Genomic DNA, 17,552 nt, shown 5'->3' with positions numbered 1-17,552 from the left:
CACATAGTAAAAACTCTTTACACTTTTATTTTAAAACTAGTTTTCAAAGACACAATCACTGTTATAAAGTTTTGTTTAGATTCCCCTAGCCATTAGATAAAGGGGCGTGCCTGTTTTTAAGGAAGTAAAAATGCACTGTTTGGTAACAGACACCTCAATTTAGTAGACTTTGGAAAAATATTAGAAAATAGATTTTGGCCTCTTTTACGACACTGCTTTTTAAATCACCCAAGCTGGTATTGATTCTGTCTCCAATTAGTGCGTAAAAAAAAAACCGGAAAAAAAAAAAAAAGTTTTCTTTCCACTCAACATCCTCAACATCTAAACGCAGATTCATGCTTGCTGACAATCTGACATCGTTGTCAACCAACTTTTCCCTAAACCCTGCTCCCAAATAGCCTCACAGCCCCCAGTCCTGCAGGTGCTGCTGTAACTAGGACTCAACGTTCCACGTGGGTTAAGGGGCAGGACTCGACCAAGCCGGAGAGTGAGTGCAGGGCCTTGAGGACCCCAACTCTCTCCAGTGTCTCCTCTCACACACGTACAGACGCAAACACAAGGCCAAAGCCAGGCTTCCCTCCTCCAGGCACACCCCAAACACCGCAGTCCTCCCGAGACGCGCGCTGCTCGCCGCGTCCTCCTGGGGCGCACCCGCTCCTCCACCACCCCGGGACCACTCTCCGCCTCCCTCCCTCTCTCCTGCTCCAGCGTGGGGTCCGCTCCCGCCACCCCGCCCACCCTCGAACGCTAGCTGCGCGACTCCTGGTCCTTGGGACCGGAGGAGCGGACGCTCGAGCGCGCCACGTGGAGGGCGCGCGCCAGCAGCCTGACCACAGTCAGTCAGCCCTTCCTGAGGCGCCCCAGTGTCTCCAGCCCGGCTATTCCTCCCCAGTGCGCCGGACCCTCCCCCGCGCCTCCAGCAGCCGTCTTGCCTGATTGGGGTCTGTGCCGCGGAAAACGTGGCAGGCCATCTGCGACTCAGGGTCGTCGGGCTGCGCCTTGATCAGGTAGGCAAAGTAGGTGAGATCGTGGCTGTTGTGAATGAAGCGCGAGATGTGCTGTGCCTTGTGCTCGAAGATGAACACCGCCGGGTTGGGCTGCGTCGCCGCGGGGCCTAGGCACCCCGCGGCCCCGACGCCCGGAGCGGGGACACAGCGCAGGAAGGGCGCGCTGAGCACCAGGAGCACCTCGCGGGCGGCCGGCGCCCCGCAGCCGCCCGCCTCGGGCTTCTGGCTGCGCCGGCGGATCTCAGCCATGAGCCAGGGCAGCATGGGCAGCGTGGTCCTGCGGTCCAGGCACGACCCCCCCACGTACCACAGCCGAAACCGTTTGTCGCCCGGCTTCCCGGGGCCCGGCTGCGCAGGGGCGCCCGGCTCGGGCTCCAGAGGGTGCGGGAACGGCTCATCCTGAATGCAGCTGGGGGGCTCCATAACTCGCGCCTCACGAAGGCACCGAGGCGGCCGCGTAGGCGTGCCGCGCCCCCAACTCCCGCGCTGAAGGCGCTGCCGAAACTGTGCCAACTGCCGCACCCGACCCCCGCGCCCTCTTTGGCACGGCAAGACCACGAACTCCGCGCTTCAGCGGCCCTGCCCCATGCGGCACTCCCCCTGGCGCGGCTCGGAGGCTCGGGCGGCGGGCACGGCGGGGGCGTCCCGTAACCCGACTGGCAGGAGAGCGCGGGTTAAATCGTCATCCTCCTTCCTCGCGCTAGCGCCTAGGGAGCCGCACTTCCTCCTTCCTCCGCCGCGGGCACCGCGCCGCTGCCCGTCGCCGCCGGCTCCAGCGCCGCAGAGCCGCTGCGGCCGCCGCGCTCGCCCGGGGCAGGCAGACGGAGGCTGGGCGGGGAATGGGCTGTGGGCGGGCGGGTGACTTGGGGCGGAGCTGACTCCTACCAGGGTGACCGGCTGTCACCTGGAAGGTCGGGGCCGCCGGGCTTCGGCGCGATCAGTCCTCGGGAAGGGCCTGCGAGAACTGGTCCACTGGAAAACAACAAAACCAAAACGTGGCCACGCGGGGCCGCTCCCCCCTGCTGTCGCCGCGGCCCAGCTCGCGGCTCCTCCTCCCAACTGTTCCCGGCCCTCCCTCGCTCCTTCCTTCCTTCCAGGCTGCTACTTTAATCGAGCTGCTACCCCGCCTCCCGTCCGGCGGGCGGAGAGCGTCGCCTGTAAAAGCTTTTCTTTTTTTTTTTTTTTCCGTGAAGTCGCCTCTCCGCCTCTTCCTCCGGCCCCTGTCCCACCCCGCCCCTGGGGCAGCAGTCCTGCTGCGGGCGCGGGCACTGCCCGGATCTACACCGCCTCTCCCGGGTCTCCGACATCTCCGTCCCCTTGCGCCTCCCTCCTGCCCCCTGGCGAGGGGGCCCCTCTCCAGCGGGCATTGGGATTTCTTTTTTACGAACAGTATTTGCATGGTTTCAGTTCTTTCTGAAGCTTGCATGATAATTTCTGAATCTTATTTCCAAATAACTACCCAAAAGAATCCTATTCTATCCATCACATATGCCCAGTCCAGAGGTTGAGTAGAGATATCTCACTCTTTTATATGTAGTAATATATATTTCCAAGGTACTCAGAAGACGTTTTAGGGATAATTTGATCATTCTAACTTTAAAGCAGAAAAAGAAGTATTCTTTTTTTTTTCATTTTTGGCAAATTAGATTCTCGTTCTTTTTGCTCTTACCGAATTATGATGAAGAATTCGATAAGTAAACAAAATAAATGGGAAAGACAGTGAAAGTTCCCAATTTTCCCCAAAGTAAGGAATGTAAACCCAAAACCCAAAGGTTTCTTACTGTTTTTAGTTTAATGGTATGCTCACTTTCTGTAAGGTCCTGGAGTTATTTTTTATCCTATTTATGTAAGATGACTATGAGCAGTTGCCATTATTCCTATGCTGAATTTCTGGTTGCACCCTGATGGTTCTCTTGTAAATAAGCATCTAAGCTCCAAGATGGAGACCTTGTTAATTGTTGAGGTTTAGTCACTTGGTTTAACCACTCCACCTCATCTTTGTGCAAAATAGACCCATGTCTTCAAGATGCAGTGAAAAGTTCCTGGAATACAGACTGAAACCTTCTAGAACCTTACCAGTAACTCTCTTCTACAAATTCCATTTCCCTAGGCCACATATGTGGGATCCAAAAAAAGAGGGAGAAAAGAACAAAGATCTGGGGAGAGCATGGAAATCTTGTGAGTTCTACCAAGTCAACCAGCTTGGGAGCTAGGATTGAATTTGAAACCCCCGCAGACCATTTCCTAATGGTAAAAGAAAGTGAAGCAATAAATTCCCACTTGTTGACAGAAAAACAGAATTATCTTTTATCACGTGATATCCTAACTGTGATTGCCTCCTGCTCAGCCTTTAGCCTTTTCTTTGTAACTTTTTTGCGATATTTATCTTACTATGCAGTGAGTATTATTACTGTCAACCACTATCTGATCCTCTCTGCATCCTGGCACGTGGGAAGATAGCTCTTCTATGCCCCCCTTAAATTTAGGCATGGGTCATAAGACTTGTTTTGGCAGTGAAGTGACTTGGGTCACATCTTCAATAGAAGCATTTAATTGCCAGTAGTTGCCCCTCCAGCCCACTGTTCCCCTCCAGTGGTCATCACGGAAACCTGTTCATATGGAGGTTGCTCATGATCAAAGCCCAGAATGCTGAGCCAACACAAGGACCGCTGTGCTGGAGAATCTCCTGGGCCCACAGCACACTGCTTATGAGTGAAAAATAAACTTTCTGGTTCTGTTAAGCCACTGAGATTATGGGGTTGTTTGCTACCCTGTTGTTAATCTTCTCCTGTCCAATAAAATTATTATACTGTAGTATATTTATATGATTTGTCTTATTATCATTTATATATTTGGATTTATTACATGCATGAACTAGATGGTAAGTTATACTTACCCCCATTGTAGCACCCGTAGGACCTTACAGAATTGCATGCACATGAAAAGTACTCCATTATATATTTGATCACTGAAGATAAGAAGACAAGACATAATTTTAAAATGTTTGGTAGGAATTACAAAGAATATGCAGGTTTATGATGTTTACTAAATGGTGGAGCAATAAATCAACCTCTGACCCCCAACCCTTCCATTATCAACCCCAGTCCACCCCCCAAAAAAGGCTAAAGAATATGTTCAGAAAAACATTTCCAATAATCTGCAAGAAATATCTCCTGAATTAGTCTTATAGGCACCACCACCTGTGATACCCAAAAGTGAACTCTTATATTAAACAAAAAAATAGTGCTCTTCTAACATCCCAGTCTAAATTAATGGTGTCACCGTTAATTAGAAGTGGTAAGATCTGGTCAAATCCTAGTTAAAAAATTTATACCACATGAGAAATATAAAAGCCTGAGCTAGTGTGGTGGTGTAAGACTGGAAAGGTTTGTTGCAATCTCTTGATCATTCTAACTTTAAAGCAGAAAAAGTATTCTTTTTTTTTCTTCAGTGTAGTAGTGTAGAGATTTCTCACTCTTTTATATGTAGTAATATATATTTCCAAGGTACTCAGAAGACATTTTAAGGATAATCTGATCATTCTAACTTTAAAGCAGAAAAAGAAGTGTTCTTTTTTTTTTTTTCATTTTTAGCAAACTAGATTCTCGTTCTTGTTTCCTTGCTGCTAAGACTTTGTGCTCTCTCTATCTCTCTCTCTCTTTCTCTCTATTCCGTTCTGTGTCCCTGTCCAACATCTACTTTTCTTCTCTGCTTAAAAATCTCTAAAAGAAGATACATTTTTTGAAGCTCAAAACACAAATCTTTCTAGTCTTATATCTGGCTCCTGTCTCCCCTACTCCCACATCCAGACAGCCTCTCCATCCACAACCACATATGTGCTCACTCTCTGGGGCTTCGTAGGCACCTTCCTCTCCCAGTTGCTCTTCTTCCTATAACCCCCCCAACTCTGGAACTCCCCCCTGCCCATCCCTGTCCTTCACTACTTGAATACCCATTCATTGTTCAAGACCCAACTCAAAATTCACTGTTCTGTGAACCTGTTTCTCATCTCCCCAGAGTTAGTGGCCCTCTCTTCTTTGCTCTTTTTTATGCGTTCCACTATTATAGCTCTTAACACATTCTTTGTAATTATCGGGTGATTTGTCTGTGTGTCCCCCCCCCCCCCCAGCTACCAAGGGCATTTTGAGAGAGGGATTATTTTTGTTGTTGTTGTTCCATGTTTTCCTCCAGCAAGGTAGCTGACATGTAATAGGTTCCTTTTTTTTAATTTATTATTATTATTTTTTAATGTAGTGTTCCATGATTCATTGTTTGCGTCTAACACCCAGTGCTCCACGCAATACGTGCCCTCCTTAATACTTGTCACCAGGCTAACCCGTCCCCCCAGCACCCTCCCCTCTAAAACCCTCAGTTTGTTTCTCAAAGTCCATAGTCTCCCATGGTTCGTCTCCCTCTCCAATTCCCCCCCTTCATTAGCACTCACCATAGCACATACCCTCCCCAATGTCTATCACCCAGACACCCCATCCCTCCCACCCCTCACCACTCCAGCAACCCTCAGTTTGTTTCCTGAGATTAAGAATTCCTCATATCAGTGAGATCATATGATACATGTCTTTCTCTGTTTGACTTATTTCACTTAGCATAATACCCTCCAGTTTCATCCACGTTGTTGCAAATGGTGAGATTTCGTGGTTTTTTTTTTTTGATGGCTGCATAATATTCCACCATATATATATATCACATATTCTTTATCCATTCATCTGTTGACGGACATCTTGGCTCTTTCCATTGTTTGGCTATGTGGACATTGCTGCTATAAACATTGGGGTGCACGTACCCCTTTGGATCACTACATTTGTATCTTTGGGGTAGATACCCAGTAGTGCAATTGCTGGGTCATAGGGTAGCTCTATTTTCAACTTTTTGAGGCACCTCCATACTGTTTTCCAGAGTGGCTACACCAGCTTGCATTCCCACCAACAGTGTAGGAGGGTTCCCCTTTCTCCACATCCTCGCCAATATCTGTTGTTTCCTGACTTGTTAATTTTAGCCATTCTGACTGGTGTGAGGTGGTATCTCATTGAGGTTTTGATTTGGATTTCCCTGATGCTGAGCGATATTGAGCATGTAATATGAATTGAATAAATAGCAAATTAGAATTGAAGAAACCAAAGATTATAAAGAGAGTTTTAATATCACAGAAGTGATATACCAAATGATATAATTGGCTTATTTCATAAACACACTAAATATATCTACCAGCTAACTATAAAGTACTAGAAAATATAGGATGCCTTCCAACAATTGTAATGGAGCTCTGAGTGGAGGTGGCAAATAAAGCACCTGTCTCCCCTACTCCCACATCCAGACAGCCTCTCCATCCACAACCACATATGTGCTAACTCTCTGGGGCTTCGTAGGCACCTTCCTACGAAGGAAGTTTGTGACTGAATAAAATTTTGAGATAATAAGAGGGTTTTTCCTCCATTGTTCCCTGTGACCTTCCCTCAGCCCGGACAGCCAGGACACTGAATCTTCTCTGCTCCAGGGGAAGGATGACACAGCAAAATACAGATAACAAAAGATACCATTCTTAGCCTTGAGGTCTCAAAAGCTAAGGACCTGGGAAAGGCAAAAGATTTAGAGTATGTGCTCTGAGTCAGTTTCTCCTGCTCTAGATACTTGAAGTTTTCCCAAACTTGGGAGATGGAGATGAAGAAGGAATAAGTAAGAGGTAACTACTAGGGAACCAAAATACAATGTATGACTTCCAAACCAGTAGAATATTTATCCATCCAGTGGAAAAGGAAAGGGAATAAGAAGGAGGAAAAAAGGAAACAAAATTAAAGTATGATAAATAGAAAATTTACAATAGTATGGCTAAACTAACTCCAAATAGTAACTATAATAAATGTAAATTACTCTAACCCACCAAAAGATAACAACTTAATGATCCAGAATCTGTTGTTTACAGAATCACTTTAAAAACACAGCCATATGGAAAATGTGCAATAAATACATAGAAGAAAATATATCAGGCACAGAATGAAAAGAAAACCAGAGTAGTGGTTTCATATCCAATTAAATAGAAATTGAGGCTAATGAAGGGGGTCACAAAGAAAGATTTGCCAGTGAAAGCACTAAGAAGATATTTTTAAACACATATGCACTAAGGAAATTGCTTTCAAATACATAAAACAACTAAGAGAGTGACAGGAAAAATAAATACATCAACATTTTTAGGTGGTGATTTTAACAAATCATTTTCAGATACAGTGAGATTAAATAAACTAAATATAATCAGATCTATAAATTTGATGAATAGAAAATTCAAAATTTTTATACAGTACCTGTGAAAGAAACAAAAAATGACAATACACTGTGTCACATGATTGTGACCCATAAATTCCAAAGAATTGTTATCGTATAGATCATGTTTTCTGATTATTATTCAAGGTAAATTAAAGATTTTATTTATTTGGGAGAGAGAGAGGGCAAGAGTGAGAGAGAGAGAGAGAGAGCAAGAGTAGGGGGAGGGGCAGAGGGAGAGGAAGAAGCAAACTCCCACTGAGCAGGGAGCCCAACTTTGGGCTCGATCCCAGGACTCTGAGATCATGACCTAAGCCAAAGGCAGATGCTTAACCCACTGAGCCACCCAGGTGCTCCTTAATACATGGAATTAAATGATAAAAGTAATTTAATGTCAAAACTTGTCAAATACGTGTAAATGTATTGATGAAAATAAATAATAAAATCAAATTAAAAAAAAAAAGAATGGGGATGCCTGGGTGGCTCCGTCAGTTAAGCGTCTGCCTTGGGCTCGGGTCATGATCCCAGGGTCCTGGGATCAAGCCCCAAATCAGGCTACTTGCTCAGCCGGGAGCCTGCTTCTCCCTCTGCCTGCCGCTCCCTCCTGCTTGTGCGTTCTCTCTCCCTCTCTCTCTCTCTGACAAATAAATAAATAAAATCTTTAAAAAAAAAAAATGAATGAATGAAAGTAAATGAACTAAAAATTCAACTTAAAAAAATTGAAAAAATGTCATGGAGAAGCCCAAAGAAATATGAGGAGAAAATAATAGAGAGAAGTTTAGAAATTAGGAAAATAAAAAATGGGAAAACAATAGAAGGGAATAGCAAATAATAGTCTCATCATGTCTATTGATCATCTGTATTTCTCCTTGAAGAACTTGGTGTTAATATCTTTTGTCTTTTTTTTTTTTTTAAACCAGGGTCAAATTATAGAATTGTCCTGTATTAGGGTATTAGGGATAGTAACATTTTGTCCAAAATATATTTCATATGTTTTTCCCAGTTTATCATTTATCTTTTTTGAATGTAACAAAAAGAGGGAATACAGATTTTTTTTCAAACATTCATGGAATATTGAAAGAAATTACACCTGCCACAAATTTAGCTAGTTATTCATTTACACCAGCCCACACCCCAAATATAGGCATTACTTATTAATGCTCTTGACAGATAAATGGATGGCAAGAATTATAAAAGTGCCATTTTTTTTTAAATTAGGAAATTGAAGCACAAAATAAGTGGGTAATGAAAGTAATGTGATAGAAAATGAATGGAATGAATAGCAACTGATTGCTAATCAAATGCACAGTGCTTTGCAAACAGAAGGTGATTAATAAATGTCTGGTGAATGAATGGATTTAAAGCTCTCTCAAATGCCAAAGGACAGAATCAGTTAGTTTCAGAAGTTAAAAATTTCTACCGAGGAAACAGATTTTTCTTTTACCATAAGGCTGAGATAATTTTACAATACCTATTTTTGTCTGACTGTATAATTCAGAAGTGCTTCGAGTTATCTAAAAAATTCGGTTGTTATAAAACCTATTTGAGGGGTGAAAGGAAACAGAATTAAAATGAACATTTATTTAATGCATGCTCTCAAGTCAAACAGCTCCAGACCTCAACCGAAGCATATGAAATCAGCCACACGTCGTGAAGTACTGCATATTTGAGTGAAGACATTAGTGTAGCGAGATTAGATATTTTCCCCACTAAACACTCCTTTATCATTGAATGAAATTTCACATTTATGCTCTTCAAAATTGTGTAGATTTACATTGGTATTATTGACTATTTTCTCTTGAACTTGGTGACATTTTTTGCCACCAAAAGCATATTGGTACTACAATAAAACTGTCCCCTTGTAAGACTTCTTGTTTACTTACTATTTCTAATTGGCCCTAAGAAGCTTAAAAAGGAATCTATTTTAAGTCTGTCATGGATGAACTGGTTCATATTTTCCTTGATGATTTTAAAATGCAACTTTCAAGCTTCTAATATAATACAGATTAAAATGAACAAATATACGAATAGTATTTTTAAAACCCATTATTGTTTGGAATAGATAACATAACATACGTAGATGGTAGAAAATTCAAAAAGTTACAAAAAATAGGGGCAGCTGGGTGGTTCCATTGGTTCAGCATCCAACTCTTGATTTCGGCTCAGGTCATGATCTAAGGGTAGTGAGATCAAATCCCATGTGGGGAATCTGTGCTCAGCAGGAAGTCTGCTTGAAGATTCTCTCCCTCTGTCCCTCCCCCTGCTCACACTCTCTCTCTCTCTCTTAAAAAAATAAGGTTACAAAAAACATAAATATAGCAAAATACAAGCCTTCCTTCTACTCCTTTCCCCAGCAACCCATTTTCTTCCTGGAAGTAGTCATTTTTACACATTTATTTTATATGGATCTAAAAATGAGATAATAGCCACCATTTGTTGAGTATTTACTCTGCACAAAGAATCCTCATGACAGTCATGTGGGATTAGTAGTACTATTATTTTTTCTTTTTTTTTAAGGAGATATATGCCATTTTTGCTGTGGCCTCTTCTCTAGGATTAGCTATGGAGAGTCTGTTCTGCCAGTCTTGGGTTGTTCTCTGGGTTATTTACACTGATGTGGGTGTTATCTAGGTTTATCTGTGGGATGAGGAGAGCTTGGAAGTCTTGTGGGTTGTTTCTACCAACTCAACCAGTTTGGGAGCTAGGATTGAATTTGGAACCCCAGCAGACCATTTCCTAACGGTAAAAGAAAGTGAAGCAATGAACTTTCACTCATTGACAGAGAAACAGAAGAATTGTCTTTTATCACATGACATCCTAACTGTGATTGCCTCCTGTTCTAAAAGCCTTCAGCCTTTTCTTTGTAACTTTTTTGTGATGTTCAGCTTACTATGCAGTGAGTATTAGTACTGTTTACCAATATTTGATCTTCTCTGCATCCTGACACATGGGAAGATAGCTCTTCTCTGCCCCCCTTAAATTTAGGCATGGGTCATAAGACTTGTTTTGGCAATGAAGTGATTTGGGTCACATCTTCAGTAGATGTTACTGAGAGGCTAGAACCTGCCAGTCTGGAATATAAACTATCTCTTATTTACAGGTTCTTAAGCAAATAAGGTTCTCAAATTAAGACACGGCCTAAGGATAAAGGTCAAATCAAAGGTATGGCTGTAAGACACTTTTTTAAAGCTTCTAAGGAATTTAAATTGGTGCTTTCTCAGCTAAACAAAATGGCATTTTGAAAGCACAAAGATATAGTCCTACAGAAGCCTGATACCAAAGTAGCAATAAATCAGTCTAAAAGGAGAAAACTGTTTTAAAAAACAACTGTGGCTTTGGCTTCTAGAGCATGGTGTGGGCTTTGATCTGAAATATAGAAAGCCCCCAGAGTTCTAAGGGAATTGTATTAGCAAAAGTACTACCAGGCTAGATTCATAGAGACCATGAGTATTCAGATTTTAAAGAGGTTTCTGGACCCCTAACTTTACACAGACAGAAACAGGCTGAGAAGTTATTCAACAGGCATATGAGGAGATGCAATGGAATTGGGCATTTGGAATTTTATGTAACTGTGGGATATCAGAGCAGAGGAATCAGAGGAGTTAAACTACAGTTCTGAATCTTAGGAGAGAGATATGGGCTAGATATGTAAGTTTGAGAGTCTTTAGCACATAGTAAAAATACAAAAGTACAAATACAAGCTTTGAGCCTTGATTGAAGTATAGGTAAAATGTTAGGACCCCCACATCACATTATTCAATGAGAACCCCAAATAGAAACAAAATTGTTGACACAAGTGCTTTTGAGAATGCAAGGCACTGGGCTAATTTTACAACACTGTCATATCAGTCAGGTTCCTGGAAAGAAAAAAAAAAATCACTGTAAATGAGTTCAAATTAAGACTTGAATGAAAGGAGTAACAAAGGTGGGGATGATATGATGGGAAAAAACAGAATATCAAGGGATTTGAGATACTTGCAACAATGGGAAACTATTATTACACCTAGGACCAAAAAGTCAATAGTAAAAAAACTGTTAATGGAATCTCATGGGAGGCACAGCCCAGCAGAACCTTTAGCTGGGAAGGGACACAACTACTGCCCAAGATGTGGCACTGAGCAGGACAGGAGCAGAGAAGAAATACCCTGACCTTGCTGTCCTCCTGTGTTACATCTCCTGCTGGTGTATCTCCCAGTGGACAAACCAAAGGAGCACAGGGGATATAGTTCTCAAAGGACAGTCTTCCGAGGCATAAAGCAAAGGAGAGAAGGGCAGACAATGTATCTAGATAAGTAAATGGAGAATAACGCAGGTGTTAAGATAAAGGAGAAGATTTAATAATATTTATAAATCATATATCATAAACCCACAAAGAATATGCAGCACTAGCCAGGTGGGAAGAAGGCCATGTTCAATTTACATATACAGGTTCTGCCCCTTATAAATATGAATCACTGGACAGTTTACTGAGAAGGACAAAAAGAACCTTCTTTGTGATAGTCTACCTTTTAATTACAAAAGGATTACCATCATCATCTTCTTCGGAATGTAACATTAACTCAAGGAAATAGATACTCTAAAGTTTGTTTTCCATTTTGTTATGATCATGTATTTTTGCACTACATCAGTATTGTGTGAAACTTCATCGATGTAACAATTGACTGTACACTGTACGCATCTACGTTGTAAAATATACCCAGCACTGGGATGACTAAGATACTACTATAAACCTAATAACTTTCTTTTGTCACTCCACTGGTATTTAATTGGCATGAAATAGATTGCTAATCAGGGTTCATTCACAGATTTATTTTGACCTTCTCCTTACAGGCCTATTTAAACAAAACAGTCTTTGAGATTCCAGCAGCTTCATGTCAACACAATGTCAAGTATCTTTCCTACATGATATGGATGATAATTACAGTCTTAGAAGCTGATGACATCAACCATAATGTGCTGACGAAGAGAAGGAAAGATTGCCCAGGAAACCCTGAGGAACATCAACACTGAAGAGAAATACAGACCAAAATGTAGCCTGCAAAAAGACTGAGAAGGATGAACCAGACGCATAGGGAGAATGTGGTATCATAGAAACCCTGTGAAAGAAGAAGTGGCCCACATTTTTAAATGCTGCATACAGATCAAAGTGAGAACTGAAGTGGTTCCATGCAGTTTAGCCACAAGCTGGTTCTTGGTGACCACAGTGAAAGCACTTTTACTGGGAGCCATAAGAGCAGTAGCTAGAAATCTGTGGGTTGCCGAATGAGTAAGATAGGCAGACATGAGAACACTGAGTACAGACCGTGTTTTAGAGATGTTTGGCTTTGAAGAGAAGAACTACAGGCTAGTAGCTGAAGAAGGAGGTATTGTGAAAGATTTTTCTTTTCAGTTGGTTTGGCCTAGTTGATTTTTCACTGGGAGAGAGCGTTGAGCATGGTTAAAGGCTATTGGGAAGGAGCCAGTGGAAGGAGAGCAGTTGAATCTACAAAAGAGAGAATGGATAGAGCATGCTGTCTGTTACAAAGTAGATACTCATTAAGTGTTTATTAAGTAAAGGAGTAAATTCCTTGACAAGACAGGAAGTCGTTTAATCCAGAAACCAGGTGAAGGAATTATCCTTAAACAAGAGGTAGGATATCTCTTCTATCAAAAAAGCCAAGAAAAGGAAGTAAGTGTGGATACAGGTCATTTGGTAGATGTTGTATGAAGAACTGGAGAAATTTCCATCAGATGACTTCTATTTTCTCTGTGAAATGAAAGATGGGATCATCTCAGGGAAATAAAAGTATACTGGAACCATCAAGAAGAATGAAAAAGGTTGATGAAATAGTTTCGTGTTCTGAAAAGAAGCTTCAGAGGAAAGCCCTTTAGGCATCTGTCCGCCTCTGCGGTATATGTGGTGGCTCGTGAAAGGGGTTGTCCCGCATATACTCCCCATACTGGGCCTCAGTATTGAATCCAATCATCTGGCACCTTTACCGGTTCCTCCCTCACTTGAAACTCTAGACCACGAACTTCAATATTTGTTCTCTCCTTTATTTTCATGGAGGTGCTCCACCAGATTTGAAACATGACAGCTCCTGAGAGTCCACAGCCTTCGATGGTTCTGCCTCCCTACCTGGACAGTGTTTCATCATGCCCCCTTGAGGACATTTCTTATAGCTCATTACAGTTCTGACACCTCGCTACCCAGATACTGGGTAACCATCAAGGCACTCACCAGTCTTCAAAGGAGCAAACTGAGCATAAGATGTAAAAAGTGAGATACACCTACTTCACAGTCTACACAGTCCCTTTTCACAGAACTAGGGTCATCTTTGGGCAGAGGATCAAGGGCCCCAGAAGCCTGCCCTTAGGCCGCTGCTCTATCCTCCTAAGAGCTTAAACCCTCCACTTTCCCACGTGGCTGACGGTGGAAAGGACTTCTCCCTCCGAGAGGAGATCTTGCTTCAAAATCTACAGCACTCTGACCTTAGCCCATGGCATCAACAAGGAAATAATATAATACAGAAAACTTAGCACTCCCTTGAAAAAGAAAATAGTCGTTAAGATGAGTGGTTTTGTTACACAATCAGAGGAACTGCCAAATCTGTTTAAGGATAAATATTACCACCCAACATGAAAATTGAACAGAAGATTGAATAAACTATATGTTGATTTGTAGTCATTACCTAACCAATAAACAATATATATAGAATGCATTTTTTTTTTTTTACAAACTCTAGGGAATTTTAAATAAGTTCTTCTCAAAATTTAGCTTCATAGAGAACTTGGCCAAAATAGCAGATTATCTAATAGTGAGATTACTAAAGAGAAGACAGTGAAAAAGGTGGCCTAGAAAATTTATTAAGCAAATGGATGAAGGGAGGGTATGAAAGAAAGATAAAACGATGGTTCAGGGGTTAAAAATACTGCAAGAAATGGTGGGACTGTTTCTGGATTAGTTACTAAGTTTTCACAACTGTTTGCTCTAATGTGTGTGCAACAGATTAGTTAGACGAGGCCATATTTTTCAGGGTTATGGCTGTAACTCTAGAGAAGAATTATTAAATTCTGCTTTGGATTATTAAACTCCATACATAACTTTTATTAAAATTCCACTCCTTTCTCAGCTACCCATTATGATATTCCTTGTTCTAAAATAATTCTCCTTTGTTAAGTGGTCCATTGCTTTCCTTAAAAAAAAAAAAAGAAGGCAGTGAGAGGCAGATCTCTGGAAGAGATCTATTTCTTCTTTTTTTTCTTGTTACTCTGCAAAAACAACAGAAGGATTCCTGGAATAAGGGAAAATTTATCTTTTTGGACCTCCCCCATTGTAAAAGTGTGGGAAAACTTATGTCATTTTCAAAATAAGCAGTAAAAAAGAACTGCGGCCAAATTTCATGCAAAATTATTATAAGAAGAAAAGGAATAAGGGGCAGAATAAAATCCCCATACACTATGATGAAAACACTTCAGAAAGACATGCCAACAAATTGGGAAACTGTAAAATCTAGTATTTCAAAATAAGCTAAAAAATTTTAAGAAAAGAATAAAAGCCATTAAAAAAAAACACATAAATTAGCATTAGAAAAACTCAAAAAATGCAAAATAAGAACCTGGGGTTTATTTATTTTTTTAAAGTTTTATTTATTTATTTTTAGAGAGAGAGAGAGAGTGGAGGGGGGAAGGGCAGAGGGAGAGAGAGAGAGAGAATGAATCCTCAAGCCGACTCCCCGCTGAGCGCTGAGCTGGTTGCTGGGCTCAATCCCATGAACCTGAGATCATGACCCCAATCCGAAATCAAGAGTCGGACACTACACCAACTAGCCACTCAGGAGCCCCAGAATCAGGGGTTTTAAAGCAAAGATGCAAAGAACTTTGCTAAATTTCTTTCATTTGTCCCTTCAAAGATCAACTTGAGCCAACTCTTAGGTTTTGCCATGGCCCTCAGCAAGATGGACACACAATAGCAGATTAGGCATGATAGCTTTCATTGAACAAGAACACAATGAGAAAGCAGAAGGAAAAGAGGCAAAGGCAAAGGAAATGTAAAGCACTAGAAAGGTTCTCTTGTGCAAACAAAAAGACTAAATGTGACAGAATATCATGAAAGGAAAAAATGCAGATTGTGTAGCAGAAGGAAATTTAAATGCCCAACTTGAACCAAGCAAATTTAAAAGTCTTCTGAGCCAGAAATGACCTTATTACAGACTTAAGAGAAGCAAAACAGATGCTCAACAAAGTGGTAATAAAATGTACAACGAGCCACTGAGTGCTGGAAGCACCGCCCTCCTGCTATGGTTTCTAATGACTGTTCATTGAATCAGGACTTCCTTTTAGTAAAGGCTAAAGTGTAAAAAATGATCCCTATAGGCAAAATTGCAGAAGTCTAAATTGATCAGGAGGCCTACCTGTCTCAGTAAATAGCCAGCTGTGTTGAAATCCATAATGGAGGTCACAAAATAAAGTTTTCCAATACCTTAAAAAGCCAGCTGGATCTCTTAGTTCAGGAATGATGCCAGAAGTATGGTGAGCCTTGTTTGATATGAATAGCAACAGAAAGTTTTGGGATTAAGCCTGTGGGAGGTGGAGCTTTCTCCGCTGCATATGACTATATTATGAAAGCATCTGATATTTGGAAAAACAAGATTTTCTATGTTACCCCCTCTTTGTTCTGATATAGTTCTATATTTATCAGTGGAATACCTCTTCCGTAGCTATTGCCTTTGTTCTAACCATTAACATAGGGAGAAAGATGTACTTGAACAAACAGGAACATGCCTCCAATTCTAGAAGTAATACAACTTTCAGTGGTTTTGAGCATGAGGTAGAGGGGATCAGACAATGGTTGTGTGACTTACCCAGTCTTCTGCCCACTCTCTAACTCCAGAGATCTAATTTAGAAAGTTTTAAGTAAGACAGACCAGAGACTGGACTTGAGTCCTCTCAGTCCTGACCACAAAATACAGCGCTCCCTGATAGCTGAAACCCTATGCCTCTTGAGTAGCATGACCTACAGGAGTGTAGAAGCAGGATGCTTACCAAAGGAGGGACTCCACTACGAAGACTGGCAAAGACCAAACCAAACCAGTCTGCACCAAGGTGGACTCCAGGGCTGACTTTTTCACTGACTTGTTCCCTCGTTATAATACTAAAAAGCACACTCAGGGGTGGGGATTTAACATGCTAATGAGACATGATGATGCATGGCAAAACATGTTCTGTCCACTGAAACTTTGTGCCCAACTTCCTGTATCTCCCTGCCCCTACATGCTTAGATATCCCTCCTTTCCCACCTCAATCTCTTTAAAAATTTTCCCCAGCCTTTGTTTGGAGAGCCAGCATGAAGAACTTTTTCCTTCGTGCTGTCTCCTTTGTGCTCAAGCATAAGCCCGGATAAAAGCCTTGCCTGGAACTTCCAACTTGGTCTCTAGGATATTTCTATTGCTTGGAGAGCCCAGGGACCTGAGTGGGTAACATAAGCCCCTGAAAGTCTCTGCTATTTTGATTTAATATGCATGTGGCAAGCATTCATTATAGCAGGAGTAGCTTCTGTTATTTGGGCCTAGTAGTTTCCCTCATATGTAAATGTGCTTTATTTAATAAAACAAAAGGTTTATGTGGGGGAAAAATGAGGGACCTCAGGACATAACTTAAAAAAAAAAATTTAAGGAAACATAAACAAGAAACACAAGAGCATATAAAAGCAACAAATACTGTTTTAGCAGAAATCAAAGTTTAAGAGGAGAAAAATGTTAAAAATCAAAAAGAAATGAAGAAGGAGGTGAAACAGATTTGAGAGAAAGTAACAGATAAAAAAGACAAGTTCCTACATATGTATGCCAGAAGTATCCAAGGGAAAGAACCAGAGCAATAGAATAGAACAAAGTAATCCAAGAAAATTTTCCTGAAGGAAACAAAACAAAACAAAACAAAAAAGCCTAGAAAATATATTGAAAAGCATACCTGGAAACAGTGACACCAAAATGGCCAACATCAAGAATTGTTCTAGTAAAACAAATGAATTTTAAAGAAAAACTTCATTCTTTTGTATCAAGGCAAACAACAACAACTAATCACTTACGAGAGAAAGGATATCAACTGCCAGATCTTTCTACCTCAACCCTTTATGGGTTGAAGATAATAGAGTGACATATTTAACACACTCAAGGCAAGAAAATGTGACCTAAGGGTTTTGTACCATGCAAACTTATATACAAGAATAAAGACCGTAGACAAACAGTTATAAACATTAATGAACAAAACAAATATTGTTTCCATGCCCCTTTC

General features: G+C 41.5%; 1 protein-coding gene and 1 pseudogene across 6 annotated transcripts in view; one reads left to right on the top strand and one right to left on the bottom strand.

Annotated features, from left to right (window-relative positions):
• The window catches only part of TBC1D4 (TBC1 domain family member 4), a 177,112-nt gene extending 175,276 nt beyond the window's left edge, over window positions 1–1,836 (bottom strand). For 2 of the 5 annotated variants that reach the window (XM_078070250.1, XM_078070251.1), the window contains exon 1: window positions 933–1,835. In XM_078070250.1, coding sequence (XP_077926376.1) covers window positions 933–1,430 — 498 coding nt within the window. In that variant the 5' untranslated portion in view covers window positions 1,431–1,835. Of the gene's footprint in view, window positions 1–932 lie in introns of all 5 variants that reach the window. The other 3 variants (XM_078070252.1, XM_078070253.1, XM_078070249.1) reach the window with 2 other exon arrangements.
• Window positions 880–17,552, top strand: LOC144381565 (V-type proton ATPase subunit E 1 pseudogene; annotated as a pseudogene). Its single transcript, XR_013446925.1, has 2 exons — window positions 880–1,007; window positions 12,111–17,552. The product of XR_013446925.1 is annotated as a V-type proton ATPase subunit E 1 pseudogene (transcript).

Source organism: Halichoerus grypus, chromosome 4 (assembly GCF_964656455.1).
Source record: "Halichoerus grypus chromosome 4, mHalGry1.hap1.1, whole genome shotgun sequence".
NCBI lineage: Eukaryota > Metazoa > Chordata > Mammalia > Carnivora > Phocidae > Halichoerus > Halichoerus grypus.
Note: the sequence above shows the minus strand (reverse complement) of the source record. Positions and strands in the feature narration are given on the sequence as shown.